At 35.0% G+C, this 24,397-nt stretch overlaps 1 protein-coding gene and 1 long non-coding RNA gene across 6 annotated transcripts in view; one reads left to right on the top strand and one right to left on the bottom strand.

Annotated features, from left to right (window-relative positions):
• The window catches only part of LOC143236883 (techylectin-5B-like), a 263,403-nt gene extending 251,796 nt beyond the window's left edge, over positions 1-11,607 (bottom strand). For 2 of the 5 annotated variants that reach the window (XM_076475534.1, XM_076475535.1), the window contains exon 1: positions 11,419-11,607. In XM_076475534.1, the coding sequence (XP_076331649.1) occupies position 11,419 (1 nt within the window). In that variant the 5' untranslated portion in view covers positions 11,420-11,607. Of the gene's footprint in view, positions 1-9,021; positions 9,463-9,489; positions 9,872-11,418 lie in introns of those variants that run through there. The other 3 variants (XM_076475536.1, XM_076475537.1, XM_076475538.1) reach the window with 2 other exon arrangements.
• A 1,187-nt stretch (positions 11,608-12,794) lies between these two features.
• Positions 12,795-20,239, top strand: LOC143237984 (uncharacterized). Its single transcript, XR_013020366.1, has 3 exons — positions 12,795-13,098; positions 18,378-18,522; positions 18,856-20,239. It is a non-coding gene; the product is annotated as an uncharacterized LOC143237984 (long non-coding RNA).
• Positions 20,240-24,397: the final 4,158 nt, after the last annotated feature.

Raw genomic sequence — 24,397 nt, 5'->3', positions numbered from 1 at the left:
AAACATTACAAAATCTATTATTTTTCTTGTTACTATCGCACATATCGACCAAAATTTTTAAGTTTATTAGCGTAAGACTTACTGCCGAGTCTCTAGAGGGAAGTGAGAAGAAACGTCTTCTGGTTTGTTTGGTCTGAATTTCGTGCAAAACTGCACGAGGGCCATAATTTAGCAGTAAAAGACTAGAGGGAAGGCACTTACCACCTGGCCATGTTGGGCCAGGCAGTGGGAATAGAGTTACTGTTTGATAATATGCCAACTATTTTCTGTCTCTCCCTAATGACAAAACTGAGTATAATATTCTCCTGCAAGCAATTCTATTTTCAATAAAACTATACATCGTTATTAGTTCAACATTAATTAACTTTTTGGTGACATCAGAGAAGAAAAAAATGAAACTCATGAAGCTTTCTGTTTCTTCCTCTTCTAGTAAAATTAAAATTTTGGACTCAGGAGATCAAACCTTATCGACTGACATATTTGTCCACGCCTAAGGTCTCATATATAAATTTATTCTAATCCTCTCTAAAGGTCAAACAGGAAATTAGGACATCCAAAAGGATGTATGAAAGAAATTTGGCTGAAAACATAAAATTAACAGTAAGGATTTTTTAAATTACATTAAGGGTAAACAAAAGGTTAGGATGTGGATAAGACCCTTTAGGGATAATAAAGGAAGGTTTGTAGCTGATGATTATAAAATGGTTAAGTTATTAATTTCTATTTTTTCTTCAGTTTTTTACTAATAATGACTTAAGCTGTATTCCTCATCTTGACAACTAATAGATGAAAACAAAGTTAACCAAGAGAATCCCACAAATTATAAGCTTGTTAAAATAAAATAACGAAGTTTGAAGAATGATAATGATCCTGAGCCTGATAAATATTTCCCGTTGGGTTTTTAAAAAGAAGCCAAGGACTGGATATGTTAGCTACTTGCCACAATGTTTTGTAAGTCCTTGAATAGTAGACAATCACCGACATATTGAAAATTAGCTAATGTCACTTCTATCTTCAAGGGAGGTAATATAAGTAGTCTCAGTAATTGTAGGCCGATTAGTCTTACATCAGTTGTATGAAAAGTTTTGGAGAGTCTGATTAAAAGATAGTTTACAAAGTCGTTTAACAAAGTTTAGAGTTTTATCAGATAGTCAACATAGTTTCACTAAGAGAAAATTTTGACATTCCTTGAAAATGTTACTGTTTAGGTAGATGAGGGTAAGGGTGTAGATTTGGTGTATTTGGAGTTTTATAAACACATAACAAGGCACCACATGAAAGACTCATAAATAATCTTATCTCTGTAGGTGTGGGAGATAAGAATCACTTGATGGAAGGAACCAAAGGGTTGTTATAAATGGAGTTTACTAATACTAGATTAATGTTGTAATTGCTGAACCTTTGGACCTTTACTCTTTTTTATTTACATCAATGGCACAGATGAAGAAATGGTCAATATATATTACTTAAATTTGCTCTTGATATTAAGGTCTTGGGTGTTGCTGACTGTGAAAAGGATGCTACTGATTTACAAAAGGATTTGGATCATTTAGTGAGTTGGATAAATAATGACAGATGAGTTTTAATTCTAATAAATGCAAGATAATATATGCAGGTTATCATAATTTGAATTATAAGTATAATTTAGATGGAATAACTTTAACAGGTTTTATGAAAGAAAAGGATCTTGACGTAATAGTCAATCAGTTTCTAAAACCATCTAGTCAGTGTGCTGATGCTAGTAGTTGAGCAAATAGAATTTTAGGTTGTATCTACAAAAATACTGAATGTAAGTCTAAAGATGGCCCGGCATGGCCAAGCGTGTTAATGCGAGCGACTCGTAATCTGAGGGTCGCGGGTTTGCATCCCCGTCACGCCAAACATGCTCACCCTTTCAGCCGTGGGGGCGTTATAATGGTACGGTCAATCCCACTATTCGTTGGTAAAAGAGTAGCCCAAGAGTTGGCGGTGAGTGGTGATGACTAACTGCCTTCCCTCTAGTCTTACACTACTAAATTAGGGACGTCTAGCACAGATAGCCCTCGAGTAGCTTTGAGCGGAATTAAAAAAAACAAGTCTAAAGATGTTATAATGTCATTGTACAGTTCACATTTGTAGTACTGAAGTCTTGGGTTCCTTACCACAGGAAACACATTGAATTGTTATAAAAGGTTCAGAGAAGGGTTACTAGAATGATGCCTGGACTGAGGAGTTGCCATATAAAGTGAGGTTAAGATCCTTAGGATTGTTTTCTTCTGAAAAAAAAAGAGAACTAAGGGGAATCTTATTGATTGAAGTGTTTAAAATTCTAAAGGGAATTGATAATGTTGGTGCATCAATATGTTCATATTACTAGAAGAATTACAAAACTAGGGGGACACAAATATATATTTAGGCAAGATAGAAGCCGTTGTCAGCTAAGACAATTTTATTTTTCATATCTTGTGGTTGGACTGTAGAATTGTTTGCCTTTGGATCTTGTGGTGGCCTTACATTTGAATGAGTTTAAAAGAAATCTTGATAGATAATGTACAATAAGATATGGCTTTAGATGTTTTTATTTAATAGTTCAGTTTAGCTTTAGAGAATAGAACACCTAAGATAGGCTAACAGGTTTCTTGTAGTCCCTAAACATTATGTTGTGTTGATCTCAATTTGAGAATAGGTTGGTAGATATCCTGATGAGTAATAAAATCGAATTAAGTGTACAAAGTGACCCACTTTGATATTTTGGTGCCAAAAAATATAGCTAATAAAAAGGGGAAAAAAGGGATCATTGATTAATTTACTCTAATCCTACCTAAGTGAATATGACGTGCCGCGGCTATTGAGGATTCCCTCTTGGTTATATTTTTATCCAAGAACTTAGAGACGATATGAATATATCAAACATTTATATGACTTATACCCTGGACAGATATTAAAAATGGGCTTAGAAGCTAAACTGCAGTTATATCAAAACAGTCAATATAACTGACATTTTCCAATAACTCTCTGTCGACCTGAGACAGGGCTAGCACGAGCGTGTGTGACGCATCAAGATCGATATATGACATCAAAAGAAAGAGACAATTTAACGCCAGATAAAAAGTTACCATCCGAAAATAATGGCTTTTTATATGCTCGCAACATAATTTTTACGTGTCATTTACACTGCAAGGTATTCGAGGGAAAAAAATCTGAGAAAAACTCGCAAGAAGCTCCGAATCAATTTAGCGAAACACCACGCCGTTTCGGACTGGCAGTCAGGGAGCAAAGGAACCCACAATAAAATAAAGATAATGAAATATAATTATTTCTGAAATGTTACGGTGAAACGATGACGTAAACAGACAAACAAAAACCTTCCCGGCCACAAAAATTATCCACAAGAAACACACACTTTGTGCTTTGAAAGTGGTATCACTATAACTACTACCAAGGATTGGTGTGGGGGACATGCCCCATTGGAGAGCTGTGTCCCAGCAGACTCATATAAGATATAGTATTATGAGATTATAAATTTCTTTCCGTTGTGACCCTCATTGACATTATGTCCTCAGTGGCACAGCAATACGTTTTCAGACTTCCATCTCTAGAAACCGAGTTTCCATACCTGATGTGGGTAGTTTTGTGCCTCACTTAAAAAAAACGAACGAACAAATACTGACATATTTTTTTTTAATTTTGTCCCCCCAGAAGCTTCCTCTTTTCCCCATCCTGTGTCCCCACCCCTTATAAAAATTCTAGAAATGCCGTTGCTTTTACCGAAAGAGCTGATTCGAAATACTAAAAACAGTAGTGCGTGTGATTCTTCAACGTAAGCATGGGTAAGTCTAAAATTAGGACAATTAAAACGTGGTAATGTTTCAAACCCAACAAATGAGACGAAACAGGTGAGGGTAGCTACATTATCTTTGTACTTGCTTCTCCAGACAAAACACCACATTAACCAGACCAGCACCAAACGCTGACAATTAAGTCTGTCTCCACTATGTTACCTCAACCATTGAAGGTTTAATGAGGTTATACTTTCACTCCTCTGTGTGTGTGCGTGTGTTTGTAAGCGAGATTACTCGAAAACAGCTAAGTTCTTTTGAACGAAAGTTGGTGTACATTTCGAATACGACCCAACTTAGGAGTGATTAATATTTGGAGGGTCAAGGTCGAAAGCAAGGTCAGGAAAAAAATCCCTATCTGTTAACATGGAAGACCGATTTTGTACGCTACTTTTCCGCTATAAATTAGTCAAAATTGATCGTATGTTGAGGAAACTTGGTCCCGCTGAAAATAGCCGTAATACGCTGGTAATAACGGACATGTGGACACATTTCTGTATTTGTTTGAGAGCCAAATATGATCAAAGCTTCTGCTAAGCGTCCTTCTAGTTAGCCTCTGGGATTGTTTCGTGTTCGTATGCATGGATCGAACCCCAAACATTAGCTTGTAATCTGCTTATAAAAACGCAATAAAACTTCACAAAATACCCAAATAAAAAGTATTTCACACAGGAACACAACTTCATGGCACACAATAGACTAATAATTCTGTAGTCATGAAATAAGCAATTATCAACAGATGTAATAGCATAGACTGATCGAGCAAACCTATGTTAAGATATAACAATAACTGGCGTAGCAAAGCAGCATGAATGGGCATAGTTGCAGGTTCCCAAGTAAAAAATAAACATAATTATTATTTATTTTTCTACCCCACCTTTTAAAACTAAATTCCTTAGAATTGTCCAGTTTCGTGGTCAGTCTGCAAGGTTATTGCTTTGAACAACTGCAATGGTTACACACATTCTTTTAACCGCCTTTTCACTCCGAGGCTCAGTGGTAAGTCTGTGGGCTTATAACACTAAAAATCAAGTTTTGATTCCTGTGATGGAAATAATTTATCTAGCTCATTGTGCAGCTTCAGACTTAACAGAAAACGAACTACTGATCATTGTCTTGTGTCAATGATCGAATATATTGGAGATTTGTAGAAAGCACGGGCCATAGAAGACCACTGAAAATATCCAGATCAAATTATGTTTAGATAAGATTTATCTATGGGATAGGTCTGAGATGATGTTTGGATAATATTTATCTATTGGATAGCTCTGAGATGATGTTTAAGTAAGATTTATCTATAGGATAGGCCTAAGATTATGTTTAGATAAGAGTTATTTATAAGATAGGCCTGAGATGATGTTTAAATAAGAGTTATTTATAAGATAGGCCCGAAATGATGTTTAAATAAGAGTTATTTATAAGATAGGCCTGAAATGATGTTTAGATAAAGAGTTATTTATAAGATAGGCCTGAAATGATGTTTAGATAAGAGTTATTTATAAGATAGGCCTGAAATGATGTTTAGATAAGAGTTATTTATAATATAGGCCTGAAATGATGTTTAGATAAGAGTTATTTATAAGAGAGGCCTAAGATGATGAATAACTATAATGAAGAAAATATTATGGAACAGAGATGCAAGTTTTGCGATAGTACGTGAAATACCTAAACAACCTCCAAACGATTCTGAATATAAACTAGGGTTTTCTATTCTGGGATAAATTCTGAAGCATCTGGAGAGCAGTCAACCATTCCTCAATAGAACTTAGGGTTCTTAGTTCTGTGATAGTTCCTGAAATACCTGGACAACGTTGAAATCTTCCTAGATAAATCTCACGGTTCTCATTTCTGTTATTGTTATATACTAAGTCTAAAAACACAAATAATCTAACGTTGTTTGTAACAATGAAAGGTAAAATATTTATTGTCAGTTTCAGCCAATTACTTTTGATAACACAGTTACTATCATCAGTGTTAATGTCCAGCATGAGAAAAACATAAAACACCTTCTTAAACAGTGTGTTATAGTAAACAATACCCTACGTAAGTCTCTCATAATAATATAACACATTTAAACAGTGTGTACTACCGTTATAGTAAACAATTACAAGTACAACAGTTACCTCAGAACAATATATGTATTGAGTTATATTAAGTAATGGCGTACAACGATTACCTCAGAAAAATATATAATTTTTTACAAAATATATAAACATTTTGTACCACCGTTATATTAAACAAAACCCTACATATTATTACCTTATAACAATAAATACAGTTATTAAAGTGTTCGTAAAGCGTTATATTAAAGAATGCTAGAACATAACATGTAACATCCAGTATTGTGACTTACCAGTATTTAACTATGTTTCAATGATAAACGACATACTAATCTTTCGTATACGATAAGAGGTTACCATTGATTCAATGTATCATTGTTAACAGTGCATTAGCTTCATTATTGAGTACACTCTTATAACAAGAATATGTTGAAGTGTTCTGTTCGAAATGTTAACGACTTACAGTAATGTCTAATCGTATGTCTGCTCCACTTAATAAAGAATCAATTAGCCTGGACCTATGTTAAGTAGAAACGGCTAATTTATTCCAAATATGTAAATGAATAAACGTTCCTACGTGCTTAACCTATTCGTTCTGGACAAAAATTGTAAAAATTTCTTGAACCGTTCATTTGCTTATTGGAAAAGTTTGTTTGTTTATTCTAGAAGTTTCGCACAAGGATATGTAAGAGATATTTGCGTATAGCCATAACCGACCTTTATTTTGAACTATTAGATTAAAGAGAAGGTAGATAAACAACAGTACCAGCCGCCAATTCTCAGGGTATTCTTTATTTATCGAACAACAGGAGTATAATGTTAATGTCTGTTTTTTTGCGTTGTTTTTTTCCATTGCATACTCACGGTCCAGAAGTGTAAAGTATATTTTTTTTACAGCAAAAGGGAGCGAACCTGGGATTCACAGTCTTGTAAAGCTAATCACTGGCCCATCCACAGAATATAGCATAAATGTGTGTTGTTAAATATGATAGATCTCCTTTAACTGCGTGATGAAATGTGGTGTGATCACTTGTCTTTCTTAAATTAATCTAGGCATATTATATTTAATAATGTATCATTCAAAGGTCATGAGAACTAAGGGTGCTGAGGGTTGTGTAGCGCCTCATGGTTTGAAGTGGTTTCTATCAAGTACAGAGGTTTTAATTTTGTTCAATGGCTTTGAAAATCCACACGACAGAAATTATTCCAGCGTGCATGTAGCGTTCTCTGTACGTTAGGCCTATTCTCGTAATCTTTCGTTCCATATGTGAATCAACTGTTATAGTGCCCTTGATGTAAAGAAGACCAGAATATATGAGTTTTTTGTTATATTTAGTAATACAGTCATATTACAGTAGACTTAGAGCGCTGAATACGGGGTTTCGATCCCTGTGATAGACATGCCGCAGGTAACCAAATGTGTAGCTTTGTGCTTAACAAAAAACAAACCTATTACAGCAAGGTTTCACAGTTCCAGAACATTCTGAACCTTGAACCTGTTAAATCATTTGGTAGCAAGGCATGGTGCAACTTATTGAGGGTATCCTTTACTTCTATACATACCACCATCTAATCTTTCATGGACTAAATATCTATATATATAAGTAGAGATAATACTGTAGACACTGAACGTATAATATATACACACATCCTCACACACACACACACACACACACACACACACACACACACATATATATATATATATATATATATATATATATATAGGGTCGACCAAAAGTAACGATACAACTATGCATTCTGAAGTATTTTCAGACTGACGTATTTTATTTCTATCAGTTTTTAAGTACACACCTATACAATAAACTATCTGTACTCTGCCCACCACAGGTATCAAAACCCGGTTGCTAGTGTTCCATGTACTCAGGCATATTGCTGTGCCACAGGGGGCGTATTTATTCTGAATCCATCAAGTATGATTTCACGAAAATTGCTAACTTACTGGTATCGTTTTCTTGGTTAAAAACGAATAAACATTGACGAAATATTAACACTGGTGTTGCAGGACTTCAAACGTGTTTAATTTGAATGGCTGGTACCGCATGCCAAGTGGCGCCCCCTCATGCCTGTTTTATTGCGCCGTCCTCTCCAGCTCCGCAATATAACTTATTTATACACGTATAATTTTCCTATGTTTATTTTGTCACTAAATTACTCCTTTAAATTAGTACTCCTAGATATAATATGTATGCTCCTACAGTCATAGTTGTGTGCCCCCTACTAATTCTCCGTCCCCCTTCCCACGATTTTGGTACCATTATACTGCATAGACTAAACAGATAAAAACTTTTAAGTTTCAAGCATGGACGCTCCTAATTTATAACTACAAACCAGAAAAGGGGAAAAATAGTCACCAGCACCCTCCGCCTATTTTGGGAATATCGTAACTTCCCAATTAAAAACCAGGGTTTGTACACGAATTTGTTTTTTTCAAGAAGCGCTACAAATTTTATACTATCGATAACGTTTCAGTTAAACTGCACAAAACGTTTCTTGAATGAAGTCTTCTCTAACGAGGACTCACATGAAGAAAATGACGTGGATGATGACAAACATCTTTGTTGAAGAGTGACTTTTATGAATTTTCGGAGAGTGATTTTTTTTCTTAATTTCGCGCAAAACTACACGAGAGCTCTCTTCAGTAGCTGTTCCTAATTTAGCAGTATAAGACTAGAGGCAAAGGTAGTCATCACCACCCATAGCCAACTCTTGAACTACTCTTTTGCCAACGCACAGTGGGATTGACCGTAACTTTATAACGCCCTCGCGGTTGAAAGGGCGAACATGTTCGGCGTGACGTGGATTGGAACCCGCAATCAGGGAGTCGCGGAACTCGGAGAGTTAAATTTAGGCGAAGCACGTTTTAGAGACAAAGTTAAGTTTTAAATACTTTCGAACACCTCCATCTAAGTTCTTATATGAGTTAGAACATCTGACTAAATGAATAAAGCATGGACATATATTGTTGTCATCCATTATCGTTACAAAAATTGTTGGGAAATAATAAGATAAAATAAACGAAAAATTCTGATTATTTTATATTATTATAACGTTGTTTTTTTGAAAGAAATAACTACTATTAACAACAAATAAACACGTGAAATGTTTCCACGTAAGCCTACCGGTAACTGTGTTACAGCCGCGGTTTATACACGAGTTCGCTTGTTGCTGTTGTTGTTTTGTTTTGAAATGCTGACTTGTAGAAGGTGCAGCTTATACACGGTGCTCCTTATGATTGGAAAATTACGTTACTACGATTAACTATTACACCTATCACTTTTATATATACGGTTGAAAGTCCAAAGCATTTTCAATGGTATATCCAGCTTTAGACCTTTCGAACTGCAGCCCCTTACGCTATCTACTACAAAACACACAGTTAAGCTAATCCTAAATAATGGATCTGTTGAAATATCGTAAAGAACAGAGGCAGAAAACAATTCTACGGATAGGAGGTTATGCTACATCTGACGGGTATTAAGGAGCTGAGCCCCTATAAAAAAAAGAAGAAGAAGTTAGATATATCCTGAATGCTTCCCGCTTATAGAAGTTATTTGTTTCCTAATACTTAAACGTTGTTATTTTCTTACCTTTATTATTTTCCTCCCCTTCTTAACTTCAATCTGTGTTTCACGAGAGTAAAACAATACACACACGCACGAACATATTATGCGTAAATAAGGTCCCCTTGCAAGGCTTTCTACAGGTTCAACATGTGAAAGTTGAAAGGGGGAGACGTCTGGTAATGACTAGTTTTTCTGAGGTTTCAAGGAAGCTATCCGCCAGTTTGCACAGGCGTACTGAAACCGATTTGCAAACCGACGAGAACTAGAAGTAACTGTGTGGGTGTAGTAATTTTTCTCCTGCAGCTCTGATTTACAAGTTTTACTGTAAGAGTCTGTACGTTTACCACTGTTTGAACTACGTATACAATGGAATGTCGTGATGTAAACACGGTCTGTTACAAAATTGCTTCATCATTGCTTCGAGGCACCTTTAATGAAGGTCATTCATGAAAACTTAGAGCCATGCACAACTAACATTAGAAACTGTTTATCTTCGTATTAGTTATTACACAGACCAGCTTTTATTACTGTTCATTGTTTGCGTAATCTACTAATTAAACTAATAATGAATCTATTAATCCAATAATTCTGTAAGATCAAAGCGAATCTGCTTACTGGTGAAAGGGTGGGGGTGAGTGTAGGGAAGAATGCAAAGTTAACACTCACACCAATGAGAGTTGTAGTGAATTTAAACATTTAAAAAAAACCAAATCGTGATATATTCTGTGAGGACTGTTGTGGAGGGGACAGAGCATTTGAATGGGGTCTGCCTCCCTCACCCGATGAACATGCCCCTTGTGGTATGCAACTATGTACGTGGTTTATCTTTGAGGAAAGCCTCACTGATACCAGGAAAACAACTAGGGAAAGCAGAAATTAATTACGTCATATACGGATACGCATGCGTGAAATGATGACAATAAAAAAGGAATATATTTATGAAGTTCACCCTCACCATGATACTGAATAAATGTTACATTTTTACTTATTCCTAAAGTCTATGTAAAGAAGGTACCGAAAGAAAATAATCGATTATTTGTTACGTAACATGCACGAGGGACACAACGATAATTAGTGAACTAATTGTATTACTAATAGTTTTCTTTTTACTTTTTTCGCTTGGGACTTGTAACCAACAAAGTCACGGATACGAAAACAATATGGTGTTAAACGCTCATGCCGTCCGGCCTGATATGTTCTAGTGATTAGTGGGGCACTTGACTCACAGTCTGACTCACACCGTATACTACATCGTTATAATGTGATAGTCAATCCCACTATTCGTTGGTAAAAGAGTTGCCCAAGAGTTCGGTGAGTGTTGTTGAGTAGCTGCTTTCCCTTTAATCTTACACTGCTAAATTAAGGGGGGGGGGCTAGCACAGGTAGCCCTCGTGTAGTTTTGCGCGAAAAACAAATCACACCCTCTCTGTAATTATGGGTTTGAGCTATCGTTGTGATCTCTATGTGCTATAGAAGATTTATCTAACTACGTGGTATGATATTTTTGTCTGTAGTTGTCTGTGTAGTTTAAAAATCGTTCAAAGGTAGTTCAAGAACGTACGTACAGTTTAAACATGTATAACTGATAAATGTGTGGATCATCGGCTTAGAAATATATATTTCACCAACAATTTTAGCTACATAATATTGTAAAAATTTCAAAATTGCCGTAAGATGGCAGCACTAATATTTGAACTTGTTTGTTTGAAGTTACCGCGTACAGTTATACAATGAAATACCTGTTATAATAAACTGAATAAAAATTTCTTTAGGTCAGTTAGAATTTTGTATTGTTACAAAGTAGCCATTCAAAAAACATTGGATAATTTGTTTGTATATTAAATTTCATGCGAAGTTATTCAAGGCCCATCTGCTAGAATAGACGGAAGGTAACTACTCAAATCGAACATTGACATTTGACAGTCATTATTATAATAAACCAAAGATACTTACTTAATCTAGTTTACACTATGACGCTGGTTGTTTATCAATGTTCATGATATAAATATGACCTAGACCACAACTATATATGTCGTATCCCAGACAGCTTGGCGAGTCCTGATATATATTTCTTGTTTGTTACATTTGGCACAAACTTACTCGACGGCTATTTAAGCAAGCCTTCCTTAATTTTGAAGTAATAGCCTAGAGGGAAGAAAGCTAGTGAAATCCACCCACTACTAAGTATTAGGTCATTCTTTATCAACAAGAAATGAGATTGATCACAACTGGTAACACCCCCGCGGCTAAAATGGTGATAAGTTCGGTGACAAGAATTGAGCCAACCACACACAGATTGCGAATCGAGTGTACTGGTATAGAACGAAATATCACGTCGGCAATGGATATGCCAGACATGTTGTGTCTGGCATATTATCACATATCTTTCTTTACTTTCACCCATATGTTCTTACAATCAATGCAAATTTTAAAGTAAAACATAATTTCCATTTGATCGAACATTTCATTATTTCTATTTCCAAAACTATATTACAAATCATGGAAACTCGTTGTCATTTCGTACCTCTTAAGAATGCTTACGAACTTCTAAGGGATCCCGAACCACAGATCTAGAATTATTTAGAAATTCAACCAACACCGCCCTCTGGGAAACAGCGACTGTAATAAGAATGAATGACTTGGAGAATTTTGCGGAACGTTGTAAGTTTCACGTCTTGTACATTTTGAACAGCGGATATTTGAAAATAATATTAAAAATTTCTAATAATTATCACATTAGAAGATGACTCGTGATTTTGTGCGTTTGTGAGAACCTAGACATTAACGATTTTGTGAACAGATATTTTTACGGATACGACAAAATTAGTTTAATAACCCGCTAGTAGGAGAAGGTTGTCTCCCTAGTGGCTATTATTTCTGTAATTAACTTTTTTTTTAAAACTATACAGTTATGAGACGATTAATTTCAAACACTCTCAAACTTCAATATGTTGTTATATAAAAACTTTAGATTTTAAATAACCAGTATATATATATATATATATTGTAATTTAAATAACGGATTTGTTTCTATTATCACACTACAAACATAAAGTACATTGTATTAAAATACACCGATGATTTCATGGTATTTCTGTGAAGTTCGATTCTAGCCCTTGATATCGTTCAAACCTAATTAGCTTTAGATAATTAGACGGTATTATTAAATAGTGATAACCAACTTCTTTCAAGTTGTTTGAATTAGAAACTTATCCTATTGCTGGCTGTGGCGATCATGAAGAGCCCCATTAAAACAAGAAACACAAATAAAGGTAATTGGACGACACGTCTCACACGAACGCTGTTAAGAACTTATCTTCAAGAGCCTCACCTTAACGGCCTCACCTACCTGAATCAACCGAGTGTTATGGCTTCTTGGGTAGGTGGAAAATTTGAATTCCAATAGTCCGTAAAAACTATAACCGTTATTTCGTCATTAGTGGAGTAGTTGAGTAAACTTTTTAATTTGGTTAAAGAACAGTTTCAGTGGAGAGAAATCAACAGAATGTGGACTTTTTAAGAAGGTTATGTTTTTTGGAAGCTATAGCCTTAGGGAAAACATTTGTGGCAACGTTCTTTAGCCTAATTAGCCGACGGAATGGAATTGTATGTGTTCTGTTTAGTAGCTTTGATGTAAGTACCAACCTAACCATAACTTTGTGTTAATTCAAAGTACGTTTATTGTGAAAGAAGGCATAAGGTTTAAAGTTCAGATGTTGGACAGTTAAAATTATATATCCTGAAGTCAAACTGGAAAATAACAAACTAGTTCTTAATAATATATAACGGTATAACTTGTTTTCAAAATTAAAGGCAGATAATGTGAACTATGATAAATAATGCGTAACTATGCACGTAAATCTATATTTCATAATACAAGGAAATAGATGTATAAATGTTTGAATAACATTTCAAATTCAACATGTTAAAACAGGAGGCAGAAGTTGTGAATCTGAGTAGAACTTTGAGTAGCTGTTTATATTTGGTCAATATCTTACAAAGTAAGAAGACATTTTTTCATACGAGTCTAAATAATCTTATAAATAGATCAAAGGTATTTTAGAGTATAATTCAAATTGTGTTACACAAGTAAAGGTAGAAAATTAGATAAATATGACGACATACACTTGTATGAGCTTAAAATAATGACATAAATAATACCAAGAAGGCGTGATATAAGACAACAAGATATATGGATAAACAAATATGATATAGCATGCCAGTAGGGTAATATTATGAAATACTATATAATATTAGGGTAACAAAGTAAGATATCGAATGATGTTAATAAAATATCGTATTACCTACCACAAGATTAGAGTAATAATGTAAATACGTGGAAAGTTAACACAGTAAATATGGAGTGAGTATCATTAAATATGTTATTTAATTAAGTAATGTATACTGAACTTTACACATCATCAACAGAGTAGGACAGCAGTATTAGTAGTGAGTTAAACCTGTTTTACCAAGGTGGTGATTGTATAGTAGTATATTAACCTGTGTCACCAAGGTGGGTGTTGTATAGTGGTGGATTAACATGTTTCACCAAGGGGGTGTTGTATAGTAGTGGATTAACCTGTTTCACCAAGAGGGTGTTGTGTAGTAGTGGATTAAACCTGTGTCACCAATGGAATGTTGTATAGTAGTGGATTAACCTGTTTCACCAAGATGGTTGTTGTTTAGTAGTATATTAACCTGTGTCACCAAGGTGGGTGTTGTATAGTAGTGGATTAAACCTGTGTAACCAAGAAGGGTGTTGTATAGTAGTGGATTAACCTGTTTTACCAAGATGGTTGTTGTATAGTAGTGGATTAACCTGTTTTACCAAGGTGGTGGTTGTATAGTAGTATATTAACCTGTGTCACCAAGGTGGGTGTTGTATAGTGGTGGATTAAACCTGTGCCACCAATGGAGTGTTGTATAGTAGTGGATTAACCTGTTTCATTAAGATGGTTGTTGTATAGTAGTATATTAACCTGTGTCACCAAGGTGGGTGTTGTATAGTAGTGGATTAAACCTGTGTAACCAAGAAGGGTGTTGTATAGTAGTGGATTAACCTGTTTTACCAAGGTGGTGGTTGTATAGTAGTATATTAACCTGTGTCACCAAGGTGGGTGTTGTATAGTGGTGGATTAACCTGTTTCACCAAGATGGTTGTTGTATAGTAGTGGATTAACCTGTTTCACCAAGAGGGTGTTGTGTAGTAGTGGATTAACCTGTTTCACCAAGGTGGGTGTTGTATAGTGGTGGATTAACCTGTTTCACCAAGATGGTTGTTGTATAGTAGTGGATTAACCTGTTTCACCAAGAGGGTGTTGTGTAGTAGTGGATTAAACCTGTGTCACCAATGGAGTGTTGTATAGTAGTGGATTAACCTGTTTCACCAAGGTGGTTGTTGTATAGTAGTATATTAACCTGTGTCACCAAGGTGGGTGTTGTTTAGTAGTGGATTAAACCTGTGTCACCAAGGGGGTGTTGTATAGTAGTGGATTAACCTGTTTCACCAAGGTGGTTGTTGTATAGTAGTGGATTAACCTGTTTCACCAAGAGGGTGTTGTGTAGTAGTGGATTAAACCTGTGCCACCAATGGAGTGTTGTATAGTAGTGGATTAACCTGTTTCACCAAGATGGTTGTTGTATAGTAGTGGATTAACCTGTTTCACCAAGGTGGGTGTTGTGTAGTAGTGGATTAAACCTGTGTCACCAATGGAGTGTTATATAGTAGTGGATTAACCTGTTTCACCAAGGTGGTTGTTGTATAGTAGTATATTAACCTGTGTCACCAAGGTGGGTGTTGTATAGTATTGGATTAAACCTGTTTCACCAAGATGGTTGTTGTATAGTAGTGGATTAACATGTTTCACCAAGAGGGTGTTGTGTAGTAGTGGATTAAACTGTTTCACCAAGGTGGTTGTTGTATAGTAGTATATTAACCTGTGTCACCAAGGTGGGTGTTGTATAGTAGTGAATTAACCTGTGTAACCAAGAAGGGTGTTGTATAGTAATGTATTAACCTGTGTCACCAAGGTGGGTGTTGTATAGTAATACCAAGGGTGTTGTATTGTTATTCTGCTGTTTCCAACTTAAACAAAACAATCAATACGTCGTGAATGTAATATTTTTTTAGAAAGAGATATTCTTTTAGCGTACGGCTAACAGCGCTCTGTACGCCGCAGGGAATGGAACCTCGGACTTTTCGCTTACTGACCATGAAATAATTGTTTGTAGGAAATGAGAAACAATGAAAACGTATAAGGACGAAGAAAATAATTGAAAATAGTTACAAGTTAAAATTTAAAAAAAAGTGATTAAATAAAAGCCAACAGGGAGGGGTCTAAGTTAGGCTAATGTTGGTACATTAAGTGAGAACTTTCACGATAAACGGTACTCCCCTTGGTTAAAGTGACTATGCATTCTTTCTTGCCTATTTCGAAATAAACCTGAGCAGCCAATCCTGAAAATCCCTAACCATCAACCCCGATATGGCCAGGTGGTCAGGGTGTTCGACTCGTAATCTGGGGTCGCGGGTTCGAATCCCTGTAACACCAAACATGTCTGCCCTTTCAGCCGTGGGGTCGTTATAATTGTGGCCAATCCCACTATTCGTCGATAAAAGAGAAACTGAAGAGTTGGCGGTGGGTGGTGAAGACTAGCTGCCTCCCCTCTAGTCTTTCACTGTTATATTAGGGATGATTAGTGAAGATAGCCCTCATGTAGCTTTGCGCTAAATTCAAAACCAAACAATCAAAACAAATCTTAACCCACCGTTAATGATACCCAGTAGAAAGAAATCGAAAGTGTGTCCTGTGTATCTGTTTTGAACCATTCCAATTTTCATGTTACCACGAGCATCGCCTCTGGGAGCTGCTCAGTGAAGATTCACATTTCCAGAGCATGAATTTAGTTATTGTCACGAAATATTTAATATGTGTACCAATTTTCATGTGAAGTGGTTCGGTCAACTGTGATGTAACCTCAGTGTTTTCCTGATTATTCGTTCTTGCGAATGATGTGTATGTGTGTGTGTTTTCTTTTAGCAAAGCTACATCGGGTTATTTGCTGAGTCCACCGAGGGGATTCATCACAATTCTTTACAAAATAGTTCTTCGTTTGTATTCTTAGGGGGGGGGATCAAAGTTTTAAATCGTTTTGTCGAAAACTGTGGTAAATGTTCCAAAATCAGGTTAAAGTAGACACATAAGTTAACTGAAAACTACCAAATTTATAAAATGAAAGCGAAATGAGGCGTAAAATGGAGAGAGTTCAGAAATGTCACGTGCTTCATTAAGCACGAGCTTGTTGGTGTATGTCTTTTTGTAATAATGTCATTGTTTTTAACGGTGCCTGAAGTGTTGAATATAGTTAACCGTCGTACCACACGAAGCACGATTTCGTATAATGGTGGCAATAACAAGGGGAAAGTTTCTGAACCATAATAAACTCCCTAGGCCTCACTTATTACTGTCGTTCCAGAAGGAAAACAAAACAAAAAACTGCATTTTCGTGTCTCAACTTTTATGTTCACGAGATCATGTCGTTGATTGCTAGAATAAATTTATCTGATACAAGTTAAAGTAATCTTGAACCATTTTCAACATTTTAACGGTAACATGTAGGGAACATGTGTCTGTGACGTAGTTTCTAGAAAGTTCTTGAAAAACGTTATATTCCAAAACTGCAGCCTTTATGTCGTCACATTTTACATTTGTAATTTTTTATACAAGAAAATACAAATCAAAGAAACGTACATGCCCTGTAGAATCCTCCTAGAGGGTCAGCGATAGATCTTACTACGCAAACATTCCAGGTTCGATCCTGCAATGGAAAAATTGAAAACCTTTGTGTAGCTTTGCGCCAATAACAAAATAAAAAACGACACATAGAATGCATAATAAAATTTTGCAACGAGGAAAATATAAATCAATAACGATTTAGGCCTAGCATGGCCAGGTAGTTTGGACTCTCGACTCGTAATCTGAGGGTCACAGAATTTCTATGTAACACATTGTCTTCTGTTTCTGTATGGTTGGCCCGGCATGGCCAGGTAGTTAGGACTCTAGACTCGTAATCTGAGGGTCGCGAGTTTGAATCCACGTCACATCAAACAGTGGCGCCCCTTCAGCCGTGTGGGCGTTATAATGTGACGGTCAATCCCACTATTCGTTAATAAAAGAGTAGCCCAAGTGTTAGTGATGGGTGGTAACGACTAGTTACTTTCTAGTCTTACGATGTTAAATTAGGGACGGCTAGTGAAGACAAACCTATATATACCAGAATGTGTATTTACGTGGGTGACGTTACTACTATTTAAGTTATTGTTTACTAATGTGTAATGACTTTATTATTAAATCTCATTTAATACGTATATTTATGTCGGGTGATTATTTTTAGTTTTACTTTGAAAACTATTGACAAGAAACCCACTTGAAGTAAAAAATGTATTCTCAAGACGGTTGATATGTGTATTAAACCTTTAAAATAAATTACAGAATAACATTTCGACCTTCTCAGGTCATCTGTAGGTTAACAATCTTTCTATAAAATCCACAAATGTTTAATTAATGTAATTAATGTTTCCATTAATTCGTCCAAGCAAAGCATTTCAAAGATACTGGCTGTCCTTGGAAACGAAATTGACCTTTCGATGACCTTGTGACATAAACTGACCTAGGGCAGAGGTTCTTCGATTGATGTATGGGTTTGGGAGTACTTACTTAGGAGATGATTTTTAAGACTAGAAAATTATACCAATGAACTGAGTTGATGTTTCTCACGATATAATATATTAACCTTTTTCTTTCTGATTTTGAGAAAAAAAATATATATATACATTCAGTTACAAGAAGTTAAGTGTAACGGAGTTTCATATGTGTAGAATGTGTGTGAGCATATATATTAAAATCTTGCAGGATTCTGACAACTCTGGTGTTCAAAGGTATTCTTTGTGGAATGTTCTGTTTCCACCCCTTCCCTGGCCAAACATCACGCTGTCCAACTTTTCAGATGGCACCCAATCCTGATCATACATTTGAGAAAGTTCCCCCGACTGTAGAGGTAGGTCCAGATCATTTAATAATTTGTGTATATTGTAACCGTCATTTGATAAAAGTTTATCTCTCTGTGTGTGTATTTGAGCATATAAACGAAAAACTGGACTGATTGTAACGGAAACCTAGCATGTATCATTAAGGTTTTCCGGGCGTGGCATGAGGGGTTAATTTCCGAATGTTAACTGAAGGATCCCCTATCTCTTTCCGATACGTTGTTTTTATGTCTGTTTACCTTATTTGGAGGATCGTTTTTACACTTTTGTTTTTCGTATGGTCAACTGAACGTTTTACCTTTTGGATTCTTTATTAGCCATTTCCTCTGCATTGTTTCTTGCAGATTCCGCTAGACCTACTTGAAGTGGAAGAAATCTGGAAATCTACGTCAACTCCCGAGACAAAAGTAAGAACTGAAGAAATACTGTATAAGAAAAGCAGCCAAACGGATGTCTGATGTCGTCGGTAATTGTGTTGGTGTGTAGAGAGAAGAAAATCATTTTTTTGTGAAGCACGTGATTTATAACTACATAGTGAATCATCTAATCGATAGTGTTTAATATAAGTTACATGTAAAGCACCATCTAGCTGTATCTGTTGTTGTTGGTTTTCACTGACGTAAGACCTCGTATTGTCGATACATGCGGTTGCTTAGCAACTTCTGGGAAAAAATAACGTTCTAATCCGAATCATTTATTGTAATTTATATATGAAGTATATCTCGTCCAAATCTTGAAAAGAAGAATACGTGTGTATATCCTGACGGCGACGAAGAAAAGCATTATAACAAAACGAAATACGATTCAGACGTAGTTCATGACACTGTGGTGAAAAATATCTTAACCTTTAACGTGACCTTTGTTTAAAAGAACAATTTGCGGTCATCGTACAAGAACACCATTAACTATAACCTCAATATGACTGTCTTGTTGTAAAAACCTAACATATTTCATGACGTATCACAAAAAAGCCCTTCTTAAAACGGAAGTTCTCAAGATTAGTTTGTACTTACTCTCAATCTTGTGCACTTATCCGTTACTTTTCTGTTAACACATTAGATCTGCCCTAATCCGTTACTTTTCTGTCAACATATCAAGAGATCTGTCCTTATCCAATGCTGTTCTGTTAACACATCAAGAGATCTGTCTTCGTACAATACTGTTAACACATCAAGCCTTCATCTTATTTCAAAGCAGTTTTCAGAGACAACCATAGAAACTATGACAGCCCTTCTATTTTGCTCTGACACGCCCAGGACCCACCCACGTCTGGTTTAATAAATAATGAAATTCTCTGTCCAGAAGAAAGAATCATGGAGATAAAGAAAATCAAATAACTTCATTACTGCAAGGAGTATCTGTATATGGTAGTATTATATAGCTATAACATCTAGTGGTTATTGTTGTTGTTTGTTCAACACCACCGAATAATCTGAAATTCGTAACAGTAAGTGACTGTTCGGGTTTCCAGATAAAATGTTTGGAACTAATCAACTAAAAGCAATGAACAAGGTTTTTATATTCATCTATTTACTCTCCTATTTGTAACGAACATCTTTTAAATTTTTTATATAACAATTTTTGATAACAGAAAAGTATTAAGATTGTAGGGTTTTATGGTTCACTATATAAATCTTAAGGTTAAAACTTTTTTCTTCGTTTTTGCAATACCATGGTGGTGGATCAAATATAACTTGTAACTGAAAATAAATATTTTTGTTACTCACGTTTTTCTTTGAAATAATCCTGACATCATATGTTTTTTACATGTTTTGAAAAACGTTTGTATGAATTCAGACAATTTAAACTGTTATCATCCATGAAGCAGATTTAAGTCATTGTATTAGCAAACAAAATACAAGGCTTAACTTACTCTATTAGCAAGCATAAAGCGTTAGTTTAACTCACTGCATAAGGATAACAGACTACGCTTAACTCACTTTGTTATCAAACATAAAACATGTGTTTAAACAGTTGTACCAATAAGCAAAAACACAGGTTTATTCAACTGTATCAGTAATCCAAAAAGTAAGCCTGAGCCACTGTTTGCTAGTACAGTAACAAACGGAAACTAGGCTTAACATATATTAGCAAAGTAGGTTTAACTCATAACAGGTCATTTATTTCATAGCGATATTTTTCCGTATTAAAAAAAAACACATAATTAAAATAAATGTCGAATGCTCAACATTGTAGGGATGTGACATTGTAGACATCACTGATTGTAGGGATGTGATGTAATATACTAATAAATATCACATTTCTTTTGAATTAAACGTTTCAATATCTATTTTTGGTAATAGTAATTGATGCATCAAATATTAGCAATTGTCTCGTTATTTATTTGTAAGCACGAAACTGCACACTGGGCTCTCTGTGTAGTGCCCACCACGAATATCAAAATCTGGATTTTAGCGATGTGAGCCCTTAGACTTACCACTGAGCCACTTTTGATTTTTATTCGTTAAATATGTCATTCACCAACAACCTGTACGTAATTTAGATTCTGTTATCAAGTATTTATAACGTGTATATTAATACACACTGTTTGTTTGTGCTTTTCTAGAAGATGGGAGGTGGCGTGAGCCCTCTTCTGTGAGTTGCTATTTAGAATGTGTTATCCATGGACTGGCTTTGTTGCTACTTTAACTAGGTGCCAGTTTAGTTTTGCGAGTTTAGATGGTTTCAGTTTTGTTACTGAAATAGACTATCAAAGTACATTAGGCCTAAGACTGAAATGGGTTGGGGCGTAGTTAGATCAGTTGACACAGGCAACATAATTAGTGACTTTACATAAAACAGTTACAAATTTCCATTGTTTTCACAAACTATAAAAACTTCATCGGTATCGAACAGTTAAAAAAACAAACCGTAACTATAACTTCACTTCAACAGAAAGAAGATTACCAAACTGAAGTACCTCGGTGGGATAACTATAATTTTGAAGACTTACAACGCTAAAATCCGGGTTCGATTCTCCGCGGTAGACAGAGCAGATAGCCCCACATGGCTTTTCTCTAAAACAAACAATGAAAAGTTTAAAAATGCCTTAATTAATAAAGTTTTACATAGCTTTTCACGACCCAAAGATAACCAACGCTATAATATATAATCTTACGTACATGTGAAACAAAACTAGAAAACACTGTAGAGATAAAAAATGGTGAATGAAAATTATGATTGTCTCCGCAGGTCATTTTATATGTGTGGTTTTTTTTAATGTGTAACTTTGCGGTTAGTAACTGTATAGATCTTATTACATGACTGTCTTTCTTTCACCTTGATTTAAGGTAATTCACGTTCCTGTATTTAAATATTCATATTGATAAAATATAAATTGTGCAGTCAAAAATCAGAAACTTATGTACCATAAGACTGCTTGTTATTTCAGTCACTATATAAAAAAATATACATCGATGATACAGTAAAATTTAAAATTATACAACCTTTACCAAATGTAGAAACAACGGGAAACAAACATGAACATCTACGAGGGTTTGGACATAATTAATATAACTCTGACGTAAAGCAAAAGTAACTTAAATCTTTTATCTATTTTTGTACAAAAAAAACGTAAAAGACTGTAAGAATTTTTTTGACAAATCTTTAGTCAGACTGTCTGACTATCACCCCATCTTACCAAGAAAACGAATTCAAAAGTTATACATTTGTTAACACTAACCTAGACTTCACTTTAACATGTCTTGAAGTCTGAGGGCGTTATAAAGTTATGGTCAATCCCAATATTCTTGAGGATGGCGTTGAACTAGTTTTCTTTCCCTCTGGTGTATCTTCTGAAGTTAGAGGCGGCGAGCTAGAGATGGTTTTGTGGTCATATGTGTATTATTCAAAAATGGGTGCAACCGTATAAATGGCTTTGTGTAAAGCTATTAATTTTAATTTTTCTTTAAATAAAAATAAACAACATACTGACTTATAATAATACAGTATAACCTGTGTAAACCGGAAACTGCATAGGACGGAAATCTGTACAAGCCGGAAATATCAACGTTTTGTAGCATTATCTTAACATCTGTCTTATAAAAAACCCTCTATATGGCGAAACCTGCGTAAGGCGAACAGAAAACTATCACTTATCAACACGTAGGATTAGAACCTAAGTAAGGCGAAAAAAGATGTTTTTGATTAAATATTAATTTCTTATCTAATTAATAATTTCTTTAAATATTAATGGATTCTCGAGCATTTTGTTACAGTAAGTATTGGTTAAATATATTCTGTTCTTTTATCTGCTGCCATTATTTTCTCAGTTAAATTAGATTCATAATTTGTAGAAATATATTTGTCTTTTAAGTGCAAAATTCTACTCTTTAAATAATTCTCACGAAAAAATAAATTCCTATCTTCCATAATTTTAAAATCTAGGGAAATGTACCATGGGTAATAAGTGAATGTGAAAATCTGCGCTGTTTCAAACATTTAAGGAAGAATAAACTTCCTGTGTAATGGAAAGCGAATAATAAAGCGTGGATGACAAGTACTATATTCGAGGAATTAAAAAAAAAATAAACAAAAGAATGGAATAAGAAAATAGGAATATTCTACTTTTCCTAGATAATGTAACTAACTTGTCACCCAAAAGTTCAACTTTCAAATGTTCGTTTGGTCTTTCTACCTCCATGTACAACATCAGTTCTACAGCCACTAGATAATGGAATTATACAGTGTAGAAAAATTGAATTACAGAAAATTGATGCTTCAGCATATTATTGTAAACATAGACGATTGTAAGAGAGCATCGAAATGTCCATGAAAGTTTAACATGTTAGATGCAATTGAATTTTTAAGTCATTCAATCAAATGTTTAAAAGATGAATGTGTAATAAAGTGATTTCAAAACTGTGGATTTATTCTTGATAATGGCGAAGATTGTTGAGAAGTGGTTTGTTATGACGATTCTAATGAAATCCAAACTCTATTGAAAAGATTGATGTAGATGATTCTATGAATGTGGAAAGTTTTGTGGACGTTGACAAGAATGTTTTAACAGAAACTGATGAAATTGATTTAAAATCTATAATAGAATCACAAGATGGTAACAGTGTGAGAGAATCAGAAGATGAACAAAATGGAAAAGATAATGAGGAAATATAAATTTGTACTTCACCGCACATGTTAAGATATATTAACGCTATAAAATTGTATGGGAATATGAAGGGGGGAAGATGAACTTCATGAAAAGACCGTAGAATTCGAGTTCTTTTTTAACCGCATGAGAAAGTCTACTGAAAAACGAAACAGTTGAAATTGGACACTTTCTTCAAATAAATTTGATTAAGATTTTGTGTACTTATGTATATTTTGAATATTGTTTTTTGTTCTTATTCTAATAAATATAGCATAACCAGTATAATAACTTTATTCTCAAACATTTTACTTCCCTTGAATCAAGCAAGTATAACGTTCTGCTCAAAAATTATATATAATTAAGGAAATGCATATTCACTGTCTAAGCCGGAAATTTTACTCGGTCCCGTGCGATTCCGCCTTAGACAGGTTTTACTGTATAAATTTATCTTAACATCTAAAGTTTTAGAGATGTTCTTTGAGCTGGGTACGGTGTGCTAGTCAACTTGCTGAACTGTGTGTCGGTCGTATGGTATACGATTCATGTCCACTGGTTAAATTATGGGTCATATGGTACATGATTCACATCCATTGATTAAACTATGAATTAGAGGGAACGTGATTTGCGTCCATTGGTTAAACTATGGGTCATATGGTACGTGATTCACATCTATTGATTAAACTATGAATTAGAGGGTACGTGATTTGCGTCCATTGGTTGAACTATGGATCAGAAGGTAGATGATTTGCGCCCATTGGTTAGACTATAGATCAGAGGGTACATTATTCGCGGGCATT

The sequence above is a fragment of the Tachypleus tridentatus genome, chromosome 13 (assembly GCF_004210375.1).
Source record: "Tachypleus tridentatus isolate NWPU-2018 chromosome 13, ASM421037v1, whole genome shotgun sequence".
In the NCBI taxonomy this organism is placed as follows: domain Eukaryota; kingdom Metazoa; phylum Arthropoda; class Merostomata; order Xiphosura; family Limulidae; genus Tachypleus; species Tachypleus tridentatus.
Note: the sequence above shows the minus strand (reverse complement) of the source record. Positions and strands in the feature narration are given on the sequence as shown.